The sequence below is a fragment of the Mustela nivalis genome (genome assembly GCF_964662115.1).
Source record: "Mustela nivalis genome assembly, contig: HAP1_SCAFFOLD_1008, whole genome shotgun sequence".
Taxonomy (NCBI): domain Eukaryota; kingdom Metazoa; phylum Chordata; class Mammalia; order Carnivora; family Mustelidae; genus Mustela; species Mustela nivalis.
The window spans coordinates 461-20,798 of NW_028135656.1; the positions used below are offsets into that span (position 1 = coordinate 461).

General features: G+C 35.4%; 1 protein-coding gene across 3 annotated transcripts in view; it reads left to right on the forward strand.

The window, feature by feature from the left end:
* The first annotated feature begins 391 nt into the window (after positions 1-391).
* LOC309857639 (ankyrin repeat domain-containing protein 26-like) overlaps positions 392-20,338 on the forward strand; it is a 31,681-nt gene continuing 11,734 nt past the window's right edge. Inside the window, exons 1-5 of one of the 3 annotated variants that reach the window (XM_082750361.1) lie at positions 392-1,018; positions 7,113-7,265; positions 15,382-15,554; positions 16,501-16,712; positions 17,940-18,168. In XM_082750361.1, coding sequence (XP_082606487.1) covers positions 16,570-16,712; positions 17,940-18,168 — 372 coding nt within the window. In that variant the 5' untranslated portion in view covers positions 392-1,018; positions 7,113-7,265; positions 15,382-15,554; positions 16,501-16,569. Of the gene's footprint in view, positions 1,019-5,451; positions 5,505-6,932; positions 7,266-15,381; positions 15,555-16,500; positions 16,713-17,939; positions 18,169-20,338 lie in introns of those variants that run through there. The other 2 variants (XR_014307821.1, XR_014307822.1) reach the window with 2 other exon arrangements.

Below are 20,338 nucleotides of genomic sequence, written 5' to 3' on the forward strand. Positions count from 1 at the left end.
CCTTAATCAAGGATGACTTTACATAGCAGTCTGTGTCCTATAAGATGTGAAGAAATTTGTCAAGTAGTAGAGGAAAACATTTTAGGAATCTTTCCATTCATCAGGGAAATACACCCCTAGGAAGGTTGTACACTGATACAGGCATAAAAAATACTGGTAATTTTGGAAACCATGAATAATGTTGTAGTTGAAGCTTAGGGTGTTGTTTAAGAGATACTACAACAAGATAAAGAATAGTCTTTTGTGATTTTATATCTTTCTGCTGCATTTTTTAAAAATTTACTTGTTTGACAGAGAGAGAGAGATTACAAGTAGACAGAGAGGAGGGCAGGGAGAGGAAGGGAAGCAGGCTCCCTGCTGAGCAGAGAGCCTGTTGTGGGGCTTGATCCCAGAATGGGATCATGACCTGAGCCAAAGGCAGAGGCTTAACCACTGAGCCACCCAGGTGCCCCTCATTCTGCTGCATTTTAAAAATTTGTTTCTGATTGTTTTGTTTCTTGATATTACATGGGCGAATTTGTGAATGATTCTTTGAGATGTTTGTATGCCTTTAACCTAGTGACATTTAGTATTTCCCAAATGGTTTGCTGAAATTTTTTTTAATTAATTTTTTATTTTTTATAAACATATATTTTTATCCCCAGGGGTACAGGTCTGTGAATCACCAGGTTTATACACTTCACAGCACTCACCAAAGCACATACCCTCCCCAATGTCCATAATCCCACCCCTTTCTCCCAAACCCCCTCCCCCCAGCAACCCTCAGTTTGTTTGGTTTGCTGAAATTTTTGATAATTAAAAGTATTTCTTAAATATTCAGCTAAAGATTAAGTTTAATTTAAACTCTTAATTGATAAGATGTTGTTTTCTATCTTTATGAAAGTTAAAGTTTTTATCTAACCATTCTAATTTGTCCATTTTAATAAAATATATAGATTTTTCAGCAGAACTAGACTTAGAAATGACAACAGAAAAAGAGGAAGAATGTTTTAATGAAAGTGAAAATAAACACCTGCAGGTATATACAAATTTAAATTTAAATTTCCAATTTTATATTGTTTTCCCTGCTTTAAGAATGTAACATAGTTCAATTGAAATTATCTTCTGAACAGAATGTATTGAAGTTGATAGATTATAACCCAATATTTAGTTTTTGTAAAATTTTATAAGTTAAAATTTTAAAATATTGTTAGAATTTATCGTAGCTTATAGTTAAACTTTATCCTTGGAATTGGACCAAAAAAATTCCTGAATATTGTTTGCTTCTTCCATTTTTGTAAGTTTTTACATGCTAAAAAGGTAACATCAAATACTGAACCCTATGTTTAAGCAGTTGAAATTATGAGCAGTATAACAATGATGACTACTGACTTAGACTCATGTAGAAGGAGTGGTTCTTGGTCGTTCTTAATGTGCAGTTCTCAGTGGTTCAAAATGTGCAGTTCTGTATTGCCTGTCACTAATGCCAAGATTAAAGATTTATTTTGCCTTGTGATCTCTGTGTAGTTGACTTCAGAGAGTAGGGTCATAAAATCAACACAATTGCCCATTGTAGAATCACACCTTCCAGGATGGGACGTTTCTAGTTGGGTAATAAACAGGCACATTTTCAGTTATTTCATTTCAGTATAGGGAATCTGTAAATATTATTAACATTTTTTCTTATCTACTCTCTGTGGACGTAACAATAGCTGGATACAGGCAGATAATTTATAGTGATGTATAATACTACTATCATAGTATATAATTTGAATTAAAATTTAGGAATTTGTTTTTCTTTTCTGATTGATGCTTATTGATTTTGGCTCCTAATAATAAGTTTGCCTATTCTCGAGTTATTAATCTTTAAAAAACATGCTCAAAGGCATTATTGGGGCTCACTGTTTAAGGTATGGTAAGATAAAATGTTTTTAAGTTTGTAACATTGAAAATCATGTAATTCATTTTTTGGTAGATGTAACAAGTAATGAATTGTTTAGTTTAAAAAACTGACAAAGTTAAGTTTATGGATTTGTGTTTTTCTTCTGTTTCAGGCTAGGGCAAGTTATTTTTCGCTTCTTAGTTATAATCCAGTGATTTCTTTTTTTATTATCATATGGTAGTCACCATACAGTAGTACATCATTAGTTTTTGATGTAGTATTCTGTGATTTGTTGTTTGTGTATAACACCCAGGGCTCCATGCAACACATGCCCTACTTAATACCCATCATTGGGCTCACTCAACTCCCCCACCTCATTCCCCTTTAAAATCCTCAGTTTGATTCCCAGAGTCCATAGTCTCTCATAGTTCATCTCCCCCTCTGATTTTACCCCCCTTCATTTTCCCCTTCTTTCTAATTCCTCCATGATATTCCTTATGTTCCACAAATAAGTAAAACCATGTCATAATTGTCTCTGTTTGACTTATTTCACTCAGCATAATCTCCTTCAGTTCCATTATGTTGATGCAGATGTTGGTATTCACCATTTTTGATGGCTGAGGGATATTCCATTGTATATATGCATATTTCCATCACTATTATTTATAATATTACTTTGATTTAATGTATATTACTTAGGTATAAAATATATAAAAAATTTAGTTTTATGCTAATAGTAACTATGATATTTATAGCTAAAATCATTAATTTATTGGAATTCTTGGCTTCTCATATAAACCCTATGTATATTTTCTGAATGAAGGGATGGAGGGTAAATTGAGATAAATATGCATGTTGGCTATTTTTTTAAAGAATATTATTTTTAGAGAGAGAGAGCATGAGTAGGGGAATGTGTAGAGGGGGAGGGAAAAGGAAGGATAAGAATCTCAAGCAGACTCTGAGTGCAGAGCCTGACTCAGGGTTGGATCTTAAAACCTTGAGATCATGACTCGACCTGAAACCAAGAGTAGGACACTTAACCAACTGAGCTACCCAGGCATCCCAGTTTTGGATCTTTTATGTTAAAATAAGGGCTAAATCACCTTGAGACTATGATGGAATTAGTTAAGTGATTTGTAAAGAAAGTTTATTTCACATACTATATCTACCTGTATATCTATGACAAATTTTAACTGTTATTTAAATTAAAATTTGAGTTATTCAAGTAGGAAAAAATAATTGTATTTAAAAAGGCCATTTCTTTTGAACATTTTTTTTAAGTTCTCTTAAGCTGTTGACGTTTTTTTTTTAACAGAGTCATCCAAAATCCTAATGAAAATATGTCTTTTGGTTGTGGAAGAACGGTATTATACTGAAAAACAACTTTGTCGAGAACAGGATGCCAGAATATTTTTCAGAGTCCATAGTCTGTCATGATTCACCTCCCCTTCCAATTTACCCCAACTCCCTTCTCCTCTCTAACACCCCTTGTCCTCCATGATATTTGTTATGCTCCACAAATAAGTGAAACCATATGATAGTTGACTCTCTCTGCTTGACATTTTTCACTCAGCATAATCTCTCTCAGTCCCGTCCATGTTACTACAAAAGTTGGGTATTCATCCTTTCTGATGGAGGCATAATACTCCATAGTGTATATGGACCACATCTTCCTTATCCATTCATCCATTGAAGGGCATCTTGTTCTTTCCACAATTTGGTGACCTTGGCCATTGCTGCTATAAACATTGGGATATAGATGGTCCTTCTTTTCACTACATACCCAGGAGTGCAATTGCAGGGTCATAGGGAAGTTCTATTTTTAATTTCCTGAGGAATCTCCACACTGTTCTCCAAAGAGGCTGTACCAACTTGCATTCCCCCCCACCAACAGTGGAAGAGGGTTCCCCTTTCTCCAATCCTCTCCAACACATGTTGTTTCCTGTTTTGTTAATTTTGGCCATTCTAACTGGTGCAAGGTGATATCTCAATGTGGTTTTAATTTGAATCTCCCTGAGGGCTAATGATGATGAACATTTTTTCATGTGTCTGATAGCCATTTGTATGTCTTCATTGGAGAAGTGTCTGTTCATATCTTCTGCCCATTTTTTGATATGTTTGCCTGTTTTGTGTGTGTTGAGTTTCAGGAGTTTTTTATAGATCCTGGATATCAACCTTTTTTTTTTCTTTTTCTTTTTTAAAGATTTTATTTTCCATTGGACAGACAGTAGTAGTAGAAACAAGTACGCAGAGAGGCATGCAGAGAGAGAGGAAGGGAATCAGGCTCCCCACTGAGCAGAGAGCCCGACATGGGGCTCCATCCCAGGATCCTGGGATCATGACTTGAGCCGAAGGCAGAGGCTTTAACCCACTGAGCCACCCAGGCGCCCCTGGATATCAACCTTTTGTCTGTATTGTCATTTGCAAATATCTTCTCCCATTCCGTGGGTTGCCGCTTTGTTTTTTTGACTGTTTCCTTTGCTGTGCAGAAGATTTTGATTTTGATGAAGTCCCAAAAGTTTATTTTTGTTTTTGTTTCCTTTGCCTTTGGAGACATATCTTGAAAGAAGTTGCTGTGGCCGATATCGAAGAGATTACTGCCTCTGTTCTCCTCTAGGATTTTGATGAATTCCTGTCTCACGTTTAGGGCTTTTATCCATTTTGAGTTTATCTTTGTGTACGGTGTAAGAGAATGGTCGAGTTTCATTCTTCTACTTATAGCTGTCCAGTTTTCCCAGCATCATTTATCGAAGAGACTGTCTTTTTTCCACTGGATATTTTTTTCCTGTTTTGTCGAAGATTAATTGACCATAGAGTCTGGGCTCTCTACTCTTTTCCACTGGTCTATGTGTCTGTTTTTATGCCAGTACCATGCTGTCTTGGCGATCACAGCTTTGTAATAAAGCTTGAAATCAGGTAACGTGATGCCCCCAGCTTTATTTTTCTTATTGTTATAGTTAATTTTTATATTTTGTTTTATATTTCCTTAGTGATTCAGGATCTTTTCTGATTCCATACAAATTTTTGGATTATTTGCTCCAGCTCTTTGAAGAATACTGGTAGAATTTTGATCAGAATGACATTAAAAGTATAGATTGCTCTAGGCAGTATAGACATTTTAACAATGTTTATTCTTCTGATCCAAGAGCATGGAATGGTCTTCCATCTTTTTGTGTCTTCTTCAGTTTCTTTCATGAGTGTTCTGTAGTTCCTCGAGTACAGATCCTTTACCTCTTTGGTTAGGTTTATTCCCAGGTTTCTTATGGTTCTTGGTGCTATAGTAAATGGAATCGATTCTCTAATTTCCCTTTCTTTATTTTCATTATTAGTGTATAAGAAAGCCACTGATTTCTGTACATTGACTTTGTATCCTGCCACGTTGCTGAATTGCTGTATGAGTTCTAGTAGTTTGGGGTGGAGTCTTTCGTGTTTTCCATATAAAGAATTATGTCATCTGCCAAGAGAGTGTTTGACTTCTTCATTGCCAATTTGGATACCTTTTATTTCTCTTTGTTGTCTGATTGCTGTTGCTAGGACTTCTAATACTATGTTGAACAAGAGTGGTGAAAGTGGACATCCTTGTCTTGTTCCTGATCTCAACGGGAAGGCTGCCAGCTTTTTCCCATTGAGGATGATATTTGCTGTGGGTCTTTCATAGATAAATTTGATGAAGTTCAGAAATGTTCCCTCTATCCCTATACTTTGAAGCACTTTAATCAGGAACGGATGCTGGATTTTGTCAGATGCTTTTTCTGCATCAATTGAGAGGACCATGTGGTTCTTCTCTCTTCTCATATTAATTTGTTGTATCACATTGATTGATTTGCAAGATGGAATTCTAAAGAATCACCTTTGCAAACAAAAGGAGATAGAAGTGGGTAACAAAAGGAGTTCTGGGATATTTTCTGTAGTTATTTTGAAGTACACTTGTGTATGTTTTTGTACACATATATATTTTATTTTCTGAAATTATTGTTTTATTTATGTGTATGTACATATATCTGTGTGTATGTGTGTATATATATCTATACTTCATGTGTGTGTATATATATATGTATACATATGTATGTATATATATATATCTGTGTGTGTGTTTGTATATATATATTTTCTCCATGTATATATGTATGTATATTTTAAAAGCCAACACTGCAAGCATAGAGGATTTTTAAAGCATAAATATTTTGAAATTGAGATTCAATTAAGTGAATTAACTTGACAGTTAGCTCCAGATTTCCCAAGTGAATTGAATAAAAAGTACAGTATCTCAGTACTTTTTATACATATATATAAGTATATATTTATAAGTAAAAATATATATGTTTATACATATATACTTTTATATATTTATACATTTATGCAAACTACACATAGTAGCTTTATATACATTTTAGGTTGGCATAATTTTATTCTTATTTATATAAATTTGAATTTTTAGTCTGAAATCATGTATCCTTATGACCTTTTAATCCTTTGCAGGCCCTTCCTTTTCATTAAATCATAATTTGGGCAAATTGTGATGAGCTTTAGCAAAACTATATTTGATTTAATCTTCCCACTGCTATTTATAATTTTGTAAGCAATTTTACAAATAATTTGCTCATTTTAAATCTCAGTTGCTATCATTTGGGCCTAAGTTTATCGAACACAAAGAGAGTTGTATCTCTGTAATTTATTAATTGGGCATTGGATCTCCATTTTCATATTAATGAGGGGTGGCAGGATTCTTGTGTAGCAGGAATGGAGGTCAGGGAGAGAGGTGAAAGCCAGGTCATCTAGGGTCTTGAAGGCCCTTAGAATGACCTCACTTACGTTCTGAGTTAGTTATCTATTAAAAGGATTTGAGCAGAGGATTGAACATGTGGGGAATTCTGACATTAATTGAAGCCTCTAATAAAAAAGAAGGAAAACATTTCATATTGTAGAATTTACCAATGTTAGTCCCACCTATATACCCATTTCTTTTTGAGACTTCAGTCGATTGGGAAGCTTTGGGAAAATTCACCCACAAGGAAAGGATAGTGGGGCTGAATTAATTAACTAAGTAACATAATACTGACTAGGTAGAGAACATCTTTTTGTGTCTTTAGCCAAATTCATTAAACAGCCATAATGTGTACATGTTAGGAAAAGGAGATGAATTGATGTTTGTAGTGAAATTTTCCAAATACATAGGTTCAAGTTATATATTGTTAACATAATTTAATAGTAAGATGATTTTATAAATCCAGTAACAGAAATGTCTCATTAGGTTGCTGTGAGACAACTTCAAGAAGAACTGGCCAATACCCTAAAGAAACTATCTATGTCAGAGGCTTCACTGGAGGTGACATCACGTTGTCGTATGAATTTAGAAGATGAGGTAAAAGACTTAAAGGAAAAACTGACTCAGAGTAGGAGTCAGGTATGTATGAAATGTCACATGTCAAGTTAATCTGTAGGTGGTTAAATAATATGAAGTGTTTTAGGATACTTATTTCCATGGATCACTTCCTTCCCTTTTTCATTATAATTAATTTAGTATAATTTTAGTATCTTCACAATGTACTTATTTCTTAAACTTTGACTTTCATTCTGTTATTTGTTTTATATATTTTTTTCTTATAGTAGTTACCCTTAGGAAAGGTGAAACTTATACATCATTCTTCACAGAAATTGGGACTTTTTTCCTACTAAATAGTTTTTTTAAAAGACTTACTTATTTATTTGTGGTGGGGGTGGTTGGAGAGGCAGAGGGAGATGGAGAGAATTTCAAGCAGACCCCTGCCCAGCAGAGAGCCCCATGCTGGCTTGATTCCATGACCCATAAGATCATGACCTGAGCTAAAATCCTGAGTTGGATGCTTAACCAGCTGAGCCACCCAGGTGTGCTAATAATGTTTTTTAATGATCCCTCTGTTACCATCATGAGCTAAGCCATGTAAAAGCAGAAGATAATGTTTAATAGAATGTTTAAGAAAATTGTCTTATTTCTCATCTTCACTCTTTTGAATGGATACAGAATCTGTACTGATTTCAGGATAACTTGTACAGAAAAGTGATTTCACAAACCAGTTGAACTTTGGCATTTCCTTCATTTTCTTTTCCTCTTCAGTATATAATAAATGCACAGAAGTATTTAGTTCATGTATACTATATACACCCAAAAGAGAGAATTAAGAAAATTATCTAGGCCTTGCCATTGGATTTTTTTAAAGCTGTATTGAGATGGAATGCACATTCCATACAATTCACCCATTTAATATTTGTAGTTCAGTGTTTGGGCATATTGATAGAGTTGTGCAACCATTACTGCCATCAAGTAGAACATTTTAATTACCCTGAAAAGAAACTCTTAATCCTTGCCCCCAGGCTCAGGCAACCACAAGTCTACTTTCTGCCTCTATAGAGTTGCCCATTCTGAATATTTCATATATGGGGAATCACACAATGCGTGGTCCTTTGTGACTAGCTTCCCTCGCTTAATGTTTTTGGGGTTCATCTGTGTCATAGCATATATCAGTGCTTCATTCCTTATTATCAAACAGTACTCCATTGTGGGCTAAAACCATTGTTCATTTATCATTTGATGCACCTTTGGGTTGTTTCCACTTTTTAGCCATTAATAATGCTGCTGTGAACGTTCAATTAGTTATTGTCTGGGCATTACTTTTTATTTCCCTGGCATCACATTTTATCCTCTCAGTTAATTGTGTTGATTTCACCATCTCTTAGTCTTTTTTTTTTTTAATTGACTTTCACAGAAACCACACTCTAGGAACAAAGAAACCAGCTGGTACCATTTCCCTCCAGTGCCCCTCAGCACAAGCACAGAGCCATCTGCGGGATGCAGTACAGCTCTGACACTGGCTGCCTAATCTGCTTACACAAAGCACCATCCCCTCGCACTCCAGTGGAACTGCCCTGCTCAATCATTCTTGCCTCAGTTCCACCACAGCAGGCCTTTACCCCAGAAAATCAGCACAGGCCCCTGCCCACACCTCATCTAACCAGATTCAGGAAGGCATGAGTTCCAGTGGAGGTGGTGACAGGTCTCATTTCACAAGCACACCAGGGCACACCTAGTTAAAAGTTGCTACATTCAGGCCAGGTACCAAACACAGCCCACAGCAGTGAGGGAGTACCTTTGCAGATGTCTGGCCTGAAGGATAGAGCAGCCAGAACTCAACGGCAGAGTGCATGCTGCACACACTAGACATACCCCCCTAAGCACGAGACCCTGGGTGCTACATCACGTCTTTTCTCATAAGTCCATTACTTTTGGGAGAAGATGACATAACTGGCTTTTCTAACACAGAGAAGCTGGCAGAGACTTAGATAAAATGAGAAAACAGAGGATTTTATCTCAAATGAGAGAACAGGATAAAGCCACGGGTCCAGAGATTGAAGTGAGACAGATGTAAATATCATGGCTGATGGAGGATTTAAGCAGTGACCATAGGGACACTCACTGGACTTTAGAAAAGAACGACAACATCAGTGAGACCCTTACAACAGAGATAAAAGAGTTAAAAAAGAATCAGAGTTGAAGAGTGGAATAAATGAGTTAAGAAACACACCTAATGCAATGAACAGTAGGCTGGAAAAGACAGAGGAACAAATTAACAACTAAGAAGTCAAAGTAATGGAATGCAATGAAGCCAAAGAAGGGGGAGAAAGAAGAATTATGCAAAATGAGACCAGACCTAGGGAACTCAGTGACTCCATCAAATGTAATAACATTCAAGTTATAGGAGTCCCAGTAGAAGAAGACAGAAAAAAGGTGTAAGAAAACTTGTTTCTAGAAATATAGCTGAAAATGTCCCTAATCTAGGGAAAGCAACAGACATCAAGATCCAGGAGACACAGAAAACTATCCAAATCAACAATAGTAGGCTAACACCAAGACCTATTGTAATTGAATTTGCAAAATACACTGATAAAGGAAACATCTTAAAAGCAGGAGAGCAAGTCAGTAACTTTCAGGGGAAACCCCTTAAGGCTAGCAGGAACTTTTTCAGCAGAAACTTGGCAAGCCAGAAGGGAGTGGTATTATCTATTCAACGTGATGAATGAGAAAAATCTGTAGCCAAGAATAGTCTATCCAGCAAGCCTATTACTCAGAATAGGAGAGATAGAGTTTCCCAGATAAAAACTAAAGGAGTTTGGACTACTAAACTAGCACCATAAGAAATATTAAAAAGTACTCTTTGAGTGGAAAGAAGAGACCAAATGTGACAGTATAAAGGCAGGAAACACAAAAGTAGCAAAAATGAACAATTTATATAAAAAATAAGTTAAGGAACTCAGGAAAAAAGGATATAAAATATAATACTTTACCTAAAGCATGGGGAGAAGAGAAAAGAATGGGCTCAAACTTAAAGACCAGCAGCTTAATATAGACTTCTATATGCAGAAGAGGTTATACACAAATTATATATCAAAACCCACTAATAGTGGTGCCTGTGTGGCTTAGTTGGTTAAACATCTGACTTGATTTCAGCTCAGGTCATAATCTCAGGGTTGTGAGATTGAGCCCTGCACTGTACTTTATTCCGGCCATGGAGTCTGCTTAAGCTTCTCTTTCCCTCTCCCCACTCCACTCATGCCCTCTCTAAATAGAAAACAAAGCCACCGATAAACACTCAAAGAGGAGAAAGAAATGAAATATATCACTAAAGAAAACCAGTAAAATATCAAAGACACAAAAAATGATCAGAGAACATCTCTAGAAACAACCACAAAGCAAGTAGTAAAATGACATATACATGACTATCAATAATTACTTTGGATATAAATGGGGTAAGTGTTCCAATCAAAATACATAGGATGTCAGAGTGGATTAGAAAGAAGAAGAAAAAGAAGAAGACCCATGTATAAGCCACTTGCAAGAGTTTCATTTTTGTCATAAGGACACCTGCAGATTGGAAGTCAGTTGATGGAAAAAACATGTATCCTGCAAATGGATATAAAAAGAAAGCCAGTATAGTAATACTTACATTGGACAAAACAGAGTTTAAAAGAACGACTGCAGTAAGAGACAAGAGCACTATATCATAATGAAGAGGACAATCTGACAGGAAGAAGAACTAACTATTGTAAGTATTTATGCACCCAACATGGGATCACCCAAGTATATAAAACAATTAATGACTAACATAAAAGAAATAATTGATAATAATACAGTAATACTAGGGTCCTTTAATTTTATTATATATGTTTTCAATGAAATTTATTTCTTTTATTCCCAATTGCAAAAGTATCCATGAAGTCAATGTACAATTCAGATATTTTAGGAAGGAATAGAAATAATCAATAGTTGGGTACTTTAACTCACCTCTTACATCAAAAGACAGGTCAGAAAGTCAACAAAGAAACAGTGGCTTTATATGATGCACTGGACTAGATGGACTAAGGAGATATATTCAAAATATTCCATTCTTAAACAACAGAATACACATTCTGGAAAATTCTGTAGAATAGATCACATATTAGGCAACAAAACAAGTCTTTTTTTGAATTTAATTTTTTTTCAGTGTTCCCAAATTCAATGTTTATGCACCACACCCAGTGCTCCATGCAATATGTGCCCTCCATAATACCCACAAAACCTGTCTTAATAAATACAAGAATATTGAAGTCACACCATGCACCTTTTCTGATCACAATACTATTAAATTAGAAGTCAGCCACAGGAAACAGTCTGAAAGACCACAAATACATGTTGGTTAAGTAACATTCTACTAAACAGTGAATGGACCAATGAGGAAATAAGAGAATAAAATTTTTAAAATACATGGAAGCAAATGAAAATGAAAACACAATTGCCCAAACTTTTGAGATACAGTAAATATGGTTCTAAGAGGGAAGTATATAGCAATGCAGGCCTAACTCAAGAAATAAGAAAAATCTACAACAACCTAACCATCACCTAAAGAATATAGAAAAAGAACAACAAATGAAGCCTAAAGGCAGCAGAAGGAAGGAGATAATATTAGAGCAGTAGTAGTAGTAGTAGGTAGCTCAGTTGGTTAAGCAGCAGACTCTTGATTTCAGCTCAGGTCATGACCTCAGAGTCCTGGGAATGAGCCCTGCTTCTGTCTCTTTGCTCAGCGGGGAGTCAACTGGAGGATTCTCTACTCCCTCTCCATTTGACCCTCTCCCCACCTTCTCTCTCTCTCAAATAAATTTTTTAAAAAATTAGAGCAGAAGTAAACACTATAGAAAATTTTAAAAGACAAAAATAGGAGAGACCAATGAAACCAGGAGCTGGTTCTTTGAAAAAATTAATAAAACCAATAAGGCTTTAGCCAGAGTTATCAGAAAGAAGAGAAAAAGGACCCCAATAAAATCACAGAAGAGAGAGTAGAAATAACAATCAACACCACAGAAATGCAGACAATTATAAAAGAATATTATGAATGACTGTATGCCAACAATTTGGACGATGTAGAATAATGGATAAATTCCTAGAAACATATAAATTACCAGAACTGAAACAAGAATAGAAAATTTGAAGAGACTGAAAACCAGCAAAGAAATGGAATCATTAATCTAAAAACTATGAACAAACACAAGTCCAGGACCAGGGGCAAATTCTACAGAGCATTTTAAAGGAAGAGTTAGTCCGATTCTCAAACTATTCCAAAAAACAGAAAAGGAAGGAAAAACTCCAAATTCACTCTATGAGGCCATTATTACCCTGATACCAAAACTAGACAAAGACACCACAAAAAGAACTCTAAGCCAGTATCTTTGGTGAACATGGTTGCAAATATCCTCAACAAAATACTCCAAACTGAATCCAACAATACATTAAAAAAATCATCACCATGATCAAATGGTATTTATTCCTAGGATATGGGGGTGTTTTAATATCTGCAAATCAATCATTGTGATACACCAAATTAATAAAAGGAGAAGAATCATCTGATAATTTCAAAAGATATAGTTAAAGCATTTGAGGGGCACCTGGGTGGCTCAGTGGGTTAAATCCTCTGCCTTTGGCTCAGGTCATGATTCTGGCATCCTGGGATCTAGCCCCGCATCAAGCTCCCTGATAATTGGGGGAGCTTCCCCCCCCCCCTCTCTGCCTGACTCTCTGTCTACTTGTGATCTCTGTCTGTCAAATAAATAAATAAAATCTTTTAAAAAAAGCATTTGACAAAGTGCAACATCTATTCATGATAAAAGAGTAAAAAATCCATTCATGATAAAAAGCTTCAAAAAGTAGGTTTAGAAGGAATATAGTTCAACATAATAAAGGTCATATATAAAAAATGCACAGGTAATGACACCCTAAATGGGAAAAAACAGAACAGAATTTTCTGTGAATACGACTGGATTTCATGCCATTAGAAAATCCATTCTCCCAGGTCTTTTGAGATAAGCTTTCACCTCAGGTTTCCTGTGCAGCTCTCATTTAACAATGCCTTTCAAATTCTCACACTCTTAAGATCCTTAAAGAAATTTGAGGCACACCTTAAGTCCTTCTCAAGGACTTATAAAGGGTTTATAGTTTTGGCTTCATCCATAGGCCATGTTGTCCGGGATTTGCTTTTAACCCAGAAGCCATTTCTTTATTTTAGCATTATTTGACAATACAGCATGTGGAGAAGCTGTAAATGAGGAACAGATAGGTGAACCCAGTAAGTCCTGGTTTCTTCATATTGAATCGTCTTTCTTTAGCTTATCTCTCCTACCAGATTTACTTTAATGTGGTTTGTGGCACGAGTTCCTTTTCCCTCTAGTGTCATTTTCTTCACTTGTCTAGAAACCTTTGCTGTAAGCCTCTCAAGGGCCATCAGGTTTCCACTCACAGTCTCTTGGAAGCCCTTTTGGTTTTCATTCTTACTCTTCTCTACTTCTCACTCTTACTCGTCTTTCAGGTTCCACCCACTTCCTGGTTCAAAGAAGGTTTAGTTTCAGTTTTTTGGTTTTCTTTTTTAATGGCAGCACCCCATTTTAATATCAGTATCTGTGCCAGTTATTTATTTCTGTATAATAAACAATCTCAAAACCTAGTGGCTCAAAACAGCAGTCATCTTGTTCACAAATCTTCGGACAAGGTTGAGTCAGGCCAACTCATTTCTTCTTCATTTGGCATCACCTGGGATGACTGGAAACTGGGAACTAGAATCATCTAAAACCTTGTTCATGCACATGATTGGCTGTTGAGGCTGGCTTTTGGCTAGGATGTTAGCTAGGGCAGTCTCAGCTGGAATATTTGCATGAAGACTTAACTAGGTACCCTGGGCTTTCCCACAACAGCTGGATTCTAAGGGTGAGGTTTCCTAGAAGAAGAAAGTCATATGGAAGCTATATCACATTTTCTAACCTTGCCTTAAAAATCACACCGCAGCTCTGCCATATTCTGTTCACTAGGAACCAGTTACTAAGACCAACACATATGAAGTGGAGGGATTGTCATGGGAGAAGTGTCAGTTTATAAAACCACCACATCCACTTGTCTTTCCAGTCATATCTAAAGGAAAGGAGATCTTCCCAACTCAGCATCACTGAGCTCCAGCAAGTTTTTTGGTTGTTTTCATTGCTTAGTATATTCTCTTATTTTGTGGGAAGTAACAAAGGATTGTAACACTGTCGAGTTAAAGAATTTTTTTTATCCAAAAATATATGGATAATCTCACTAAATTTTTCCCCACTATTTTTTTTTTTACTGAGAGATGTGATTTTTTAACCTTGTGAATCATTTCTCTTCAGAATGCAATTGAAATTAGCATAAAACAGTTGTAATTCAGAAAAAGTCTGATGGCAATAGAATCAGTATTTATAGATTCATTAATTAGAGTCTTATTTTCAATGTCTTATTTTGGTAAGCATTTATTGGCTCAGACCTACATAAGTCAATATGGGATTCCTAAAACGTCTTTAAAAATTATGGAGTACATGGGCACCTGGGTGGCTCAGTTAAGTGCCTTTGGCTTGGGTTGTAATCCTGGGATGCTGGGATTGAGCCCCATGCTGGGCTTCTTGATCAGTGGGGGGTCTGCTTCTCCCTCTCCCTGCTCTTGTGCTCTTGCTGTCTTGCTCTCTCTCCCTCTCAAATAAATAAAATCTTTAAAAAAATTATGGAGTGTTAAGACGAGGGAAGGGTTAAGAGACTTTCTACTAAGATGTGACTTACAGTTATTTTATGGAGGAAAAATCTGAAACAATCAGAAAAATAAAAGTATAAATATTAAATACAAATGTGTTGCAAAGAGGATGACAGCAGAGATCGATTTTAGTAACTCCTAGTGGTTTGAATTTTGTTCTTCATTTCTTAGTTATTTGAGGTTCTGCATTACAATACTTTACTACAATATAGATAACATTTTATTGAAAATGAACTTATTTTAAAATCTGAGCACCTGCCCGGGGAGCAGTCAGTAACGTATGTGACTCTTGATCTTGGGGGTTTGAGTCAAGCCCCATCTTTGGTGCAGAGATTTAAAATCTTTGAAAAAAATGTGGGGTCTTAGTTTTGCATTGGACTCTTTTCACTCTGCTTCCAACTATATATTATTTTATTCATGCAGGTTGATGATCTAACAGCAAAACTGGAAACTATGACTTCAAGAAACCAGGTTCTTATTCAGGAGTTATCATCTATGAAAAAAATACCGACAAAATGTGAAATTCTAGAGAAGAATAAAAAGAAGTTGGGGAACAACAGAAAGTAAACCTCAGAAGTTGTGTAGAAGTCAACGTGGTAGGATATAGTAAAATAGAACAATATAAAGGGGATTTTGAAGACAGGACAAGATTGAATGTAGAAAAAAAATTAAAAGAAGTTGATCTATTTTTAGAGGTTAATTTATTTGTCTATAAAATGCTTTAATTCATTTTACTCCAAATTACATTTTGGTTATATGCAGTGTAGAGTTTTCCTCTACTTCCTTTATAACAACTTGGTAAATTTCTGAAAGCATTTGTTCCTTCCCTTTAAAAATTTCAGTTTTCACTATTATTCACACTAAATTGATCTTTCAGAATGATTCACAGTAGAAAGTCATTTTATTTTTTAAGACCAGTTAGTATAAAACAAGGCTATTGAGAGGAAAAGAAAAAACTGTGCTTTAAAAATTTTGACCATGGGGTCCATGGGTGGCTCAGTCAGTTGCTTGTTTTGGCTCCATTCTGGGCATTCCTATATAAAAGAAATGGTACCATACTTGGATTATTCCTTTTTTATATATATTTAATATCTTATTTATTTATTTGGAAAGAACGAGTGGGGGATGGACAGGTAGAGAGAAAATTCCAGGCATACTTCATGCTGAGTAGGACACAGGGCTTTCTCCCAGAACCCTGAGATCACTATCTGGGCAGAAACCAAGAGTCAGGCACTCAGATGACTGAGTCAGCCAGGCACCCCAGGTACCTCAATTATTCTGAAGTTGTATTGTTCACTTTTTAAAAAACTAAATGATATTATTATTCTTTGAATTATCAGATTGCATGCGTTCTAATGTAAGAATGAACATTATTCACATTTAATTCAGTTTCACATTAATGATAAATATTTTACATTTCAGCTTTTTTTTTCCACTTTAAAAATTTCTCTCTGAATCATTGACACAAAACTAAAAGAAAGAAATATACTGTAATTACCCAGGTTGTAACAATTTTAAAACTATGCTTTTAATTTGCTTTAGACGCAAGCAGCATTTCAAGAAAGTGTAGCACAGTTAAGAGAAAATAATAATGCTTCAGGAAGAAGTCAAATGGAACTCAGAATTAAAGAGCTGGAATTTGAATTATCCAAAATGAAAAATTCTCAAGACGTTACTAAAGCAGAATTGGACAGATACAAGCACCTCTACCTAGAAGTAACACATCGAATGTCATTGACAAATGAACTGAACAAGTTAAAACAATCATAGAAAGTAGAGTTAGCTTATTAATTTGCATCTAAACCATAATTTTTTGGAGCCACGTTCATGAGATCAGTAGTAAGTGAAAGCCAACTAGATAATATAATTTTGAAAAATGATGTTTGTAAATGAACTTATTGTCAAAATGCTAGTTTAAGTTAGTTTGCATTTCTCTTTTTTGTTGTTGTTTTAAATGATTTTATTTTTTCCTTTGAATACTTTCAGTTAATCTGATCTCCTAGTCTTTAAACTAATTGTTTGAAGATTTATAATTTAGACAGCATATTATTATAAAATTGTCAAAATTACCCTAAATAGAAATGAGTTTATTAAAATTTATTTATTAATGTTAGTTTATTTTTGGAAGAGTACATCTTTAACCCAAAAGGTCAAGATGGAAACGGTAGATTCCACGTTCAGTACCCTAGTATCTGTGTTATAACCTAATTGTTTCTGGAGCTGTTTCAGTTCTATCTGATCACAACTCTGCCATCTACTTGTCCTCTAGCAATTGTTCGTCTAAATTTTTCCTCAGTGCCAAATGCTCAATCTCTCTGAGGTAATGTGCGAAATATACAAGAGTGGTGAAAGCCAATGCTTGAAAAATGTCTTTGAGGGATTTTTTAAATTTTTATTTTCCTTTAAAGATTTTACATATTTATTTGACAGAGAGAGCGAGCAAGTGAGCACAAGCAGAGGGGAGCAGCAGGCAGAGGGTGAGGGTGAAGCAGGCTTCCCTCAAACAGGGAGCCCAGAATGGGGCTCAATCCCAGGACTGTGGGGTCCTGACCTGAGCTGAAGGCAGATGGTTAACCGACTGAGCCACCCAGACCCCAGGATGGTTTATTTTTGCAGCTCTAAACTGGTTTACTAAATATAAGTATGTATCATGGCGTCCCCAAGAATCTTTTCAGTACAACCATTCCAGAAGGCAGCAGGTATAACCTGTTAGGCCATGGACATCACTGATCACCATTTCTCTCCCTCTTTAATTTGAATTACTTGTTAGTTAGGAACCCTAGAGATATATGGACTTCTTTAGAACAGTTTTAAACCTATAATTATACATAATAGGTCTGCTCTGTCACATTTACCATGTTAAAACACTATTTAATGGCACATTTTGTTTACTATTATGGAGACTTAAAAAAATGCAAGTAATTTAGGACTGATTTGGGGAGAAACGAAATACTAAGTATTGTGTTTTGTAATCCTAACAGGACTAGTGAGAGGCTGGCAGAGACCAGTGCCAAACTTCTGGTGGAGAAACAGCAAAAGCAAACTTTGCTTGACACTATTAATATGAGGCCATCCCTAGATCTGCCTTATGGTAGAAATGTTAATAATAGTTCACTATTCAATAGAAACGTTGCTCTAAGAGAAAACGTGGTGATTCCTACCTCAAACTCATGGCGTTCAAGTAATGACCTCGAGACTTTCTTGATCAAGGTTGGTTATATTATCTTACCTTTTTTTCCTTGGGTTTCAGATTTCTGAGATAATTTTTGTTTTTAATTTGGTAAGATTCTGAGTTGCTTAGCCAACTAATACACACTAAGTAAAAGTCATAATTATTTTTGCTGATAAAGAAATGAGACATAAATTTTGATTTTTTTTCTTTGTTCCTGGAGCTCTTATTTTCAAGAGGTACCTATTATTACCTTTATTCAATAATTATAACTAAACTGACATTTATTATTTTTCAATATTTTATTTATTTTAGAGAGAGAGTGTACAAGAGGGGGAGAGAGTGTGAGATTCTCAAGCAGACTTCCTGCTGAGTGTGGAACCCTACATGGGGCCCAGTCTCACAACCCTTAGATCATAACCTGAGCCAAAAACAAGAGTCAGACACTTGACTAAGTTACCCAGGCACCCCAAAACGAACACATTTTAAATTTCTTGAAAACCTACATCTAAATTCGATTTTAGAAAGTAAATATTATTGCTCACGAATGAAATCTATACTTAGATGCTTTGACTAATTTCCTGTTTGGCAGTTGTTCATAACAATTTTAAAGTTCGCTGTTACCCATTTTTCCCACCCCTATGTATAAGTCAACAATAAGAATCCAAACACTTACTCACATATGGATATTTATTATTTCAAGAATCCATGATAAGTCCTTTTTATGAATTAAATAAACTTGTAATGCTAAAAAGATTAATTTTTCTTTTTAAGTTTGTAATTGTTGTCATTTTCTTACCTGAGAGTACATCCTTAATTTTTGTCTTATTTGGAGCATTTTTTAAAAACTTATAACACTTCTATTTCAATTTTTACAAAATGTCTTGCTGAGCAACTGTAGAACATTTTCTAAATGGCTAAATCAAGCAAATACTGCATTTTTTTTTAAAGAGAGAGAGAGGGAGAGAGAGTGTGTGTGCAAGCTGGTGGTGGGGGGTGAGGTACAGAGGGTAAGCAGGCTCCATATTCAGTGCAATGCCTGATGCAGGGCTCAGTCTCAACGATCCTGAGATCATGACCTGAACCAAAGTCAAGATCAGATCCTTAACTGACTGAGCCGTGCAAGTGCCCCACAATTGGAATTTTTTAAATGAAGTTCACATATATCTATCCTGCCATCACTTTAATGATTGATGACTAAGATGGGAATAATAGGGAGTCTTTAAGTAGCAGCTAGTTTCCATTGTATATCATTGTTATTAAAATATCCATTTCAATCAATGTACATAGGTTTATGGTTTTGAAGGTATATTCATGTTCTTACTAATGTAGAGAAAAGTAGCATAGACCCCTGGTAAATGAGGCCTCAATCTTGTTCTTTCATTTGGTTTCCTTATTGTCTTGCTCTCTTCCCTCCTAATTTGAGGACTTTCTTTAGTGTTATGCTTGGTTGCCTTTCTTTTTCTTTTTCTTTTTTGTATATTATAGATTTTTGTGATCACAGTGAAGTTCATATATAACATCCCATATATATAGAAGTCTTTTTAAAGTTGATGGCTACTTAAGTTCAAACACATTTTAAAAACACTACATTTTTCGACCCCCCCTTGTTTTATGTATTTGATGTCTTAGTTTACACCTTTTTATTTTGTGTATCCCTTTACTAATTACTGTAGACACAATTGTTGTTACTACTTTTGTCTTTTAACATTCATACTGGCTTTATAAAAGTGATTGATCTATTACTTTTATTGTATGTTTGCTTTTACCAATAAAACTCTTTCTTTCATAATTTTCTTATTTCTAGTTATGGCCTTGTCTGTCTGTCTTTCTTTCTTTGTTTCCTTCTTTCTTTCTTTTAATCTATTTTTGAGAGCAAGCAAGAGAGAACACATATGGGAGGGGAGGGCCACAGAGAGGGAGAAGCAGACTCCTTGAGCACAGGGCGTGGTGTGGGGCTTGATCCTAGTAGGTCTCTTAACCTGTCCTCATTTTAAAAATTCTCTTATCTTTTTGTTTTTTGGCTTGGATGATTTCTGCTACCCTGTCTTGTAGATCACTGATCTGTTTATCTGCAGCTTTTAATGTGCTGCTGATCCCTCTGGAGTATTTTTCATTTCAGTTGTTTTATTTTTCAGCTCTGATTGGTTCTTCTTTATATTTTATCTTTCTTGAAGTTCTCACTGAATCTATCCATTCTTCTCCCAAGTT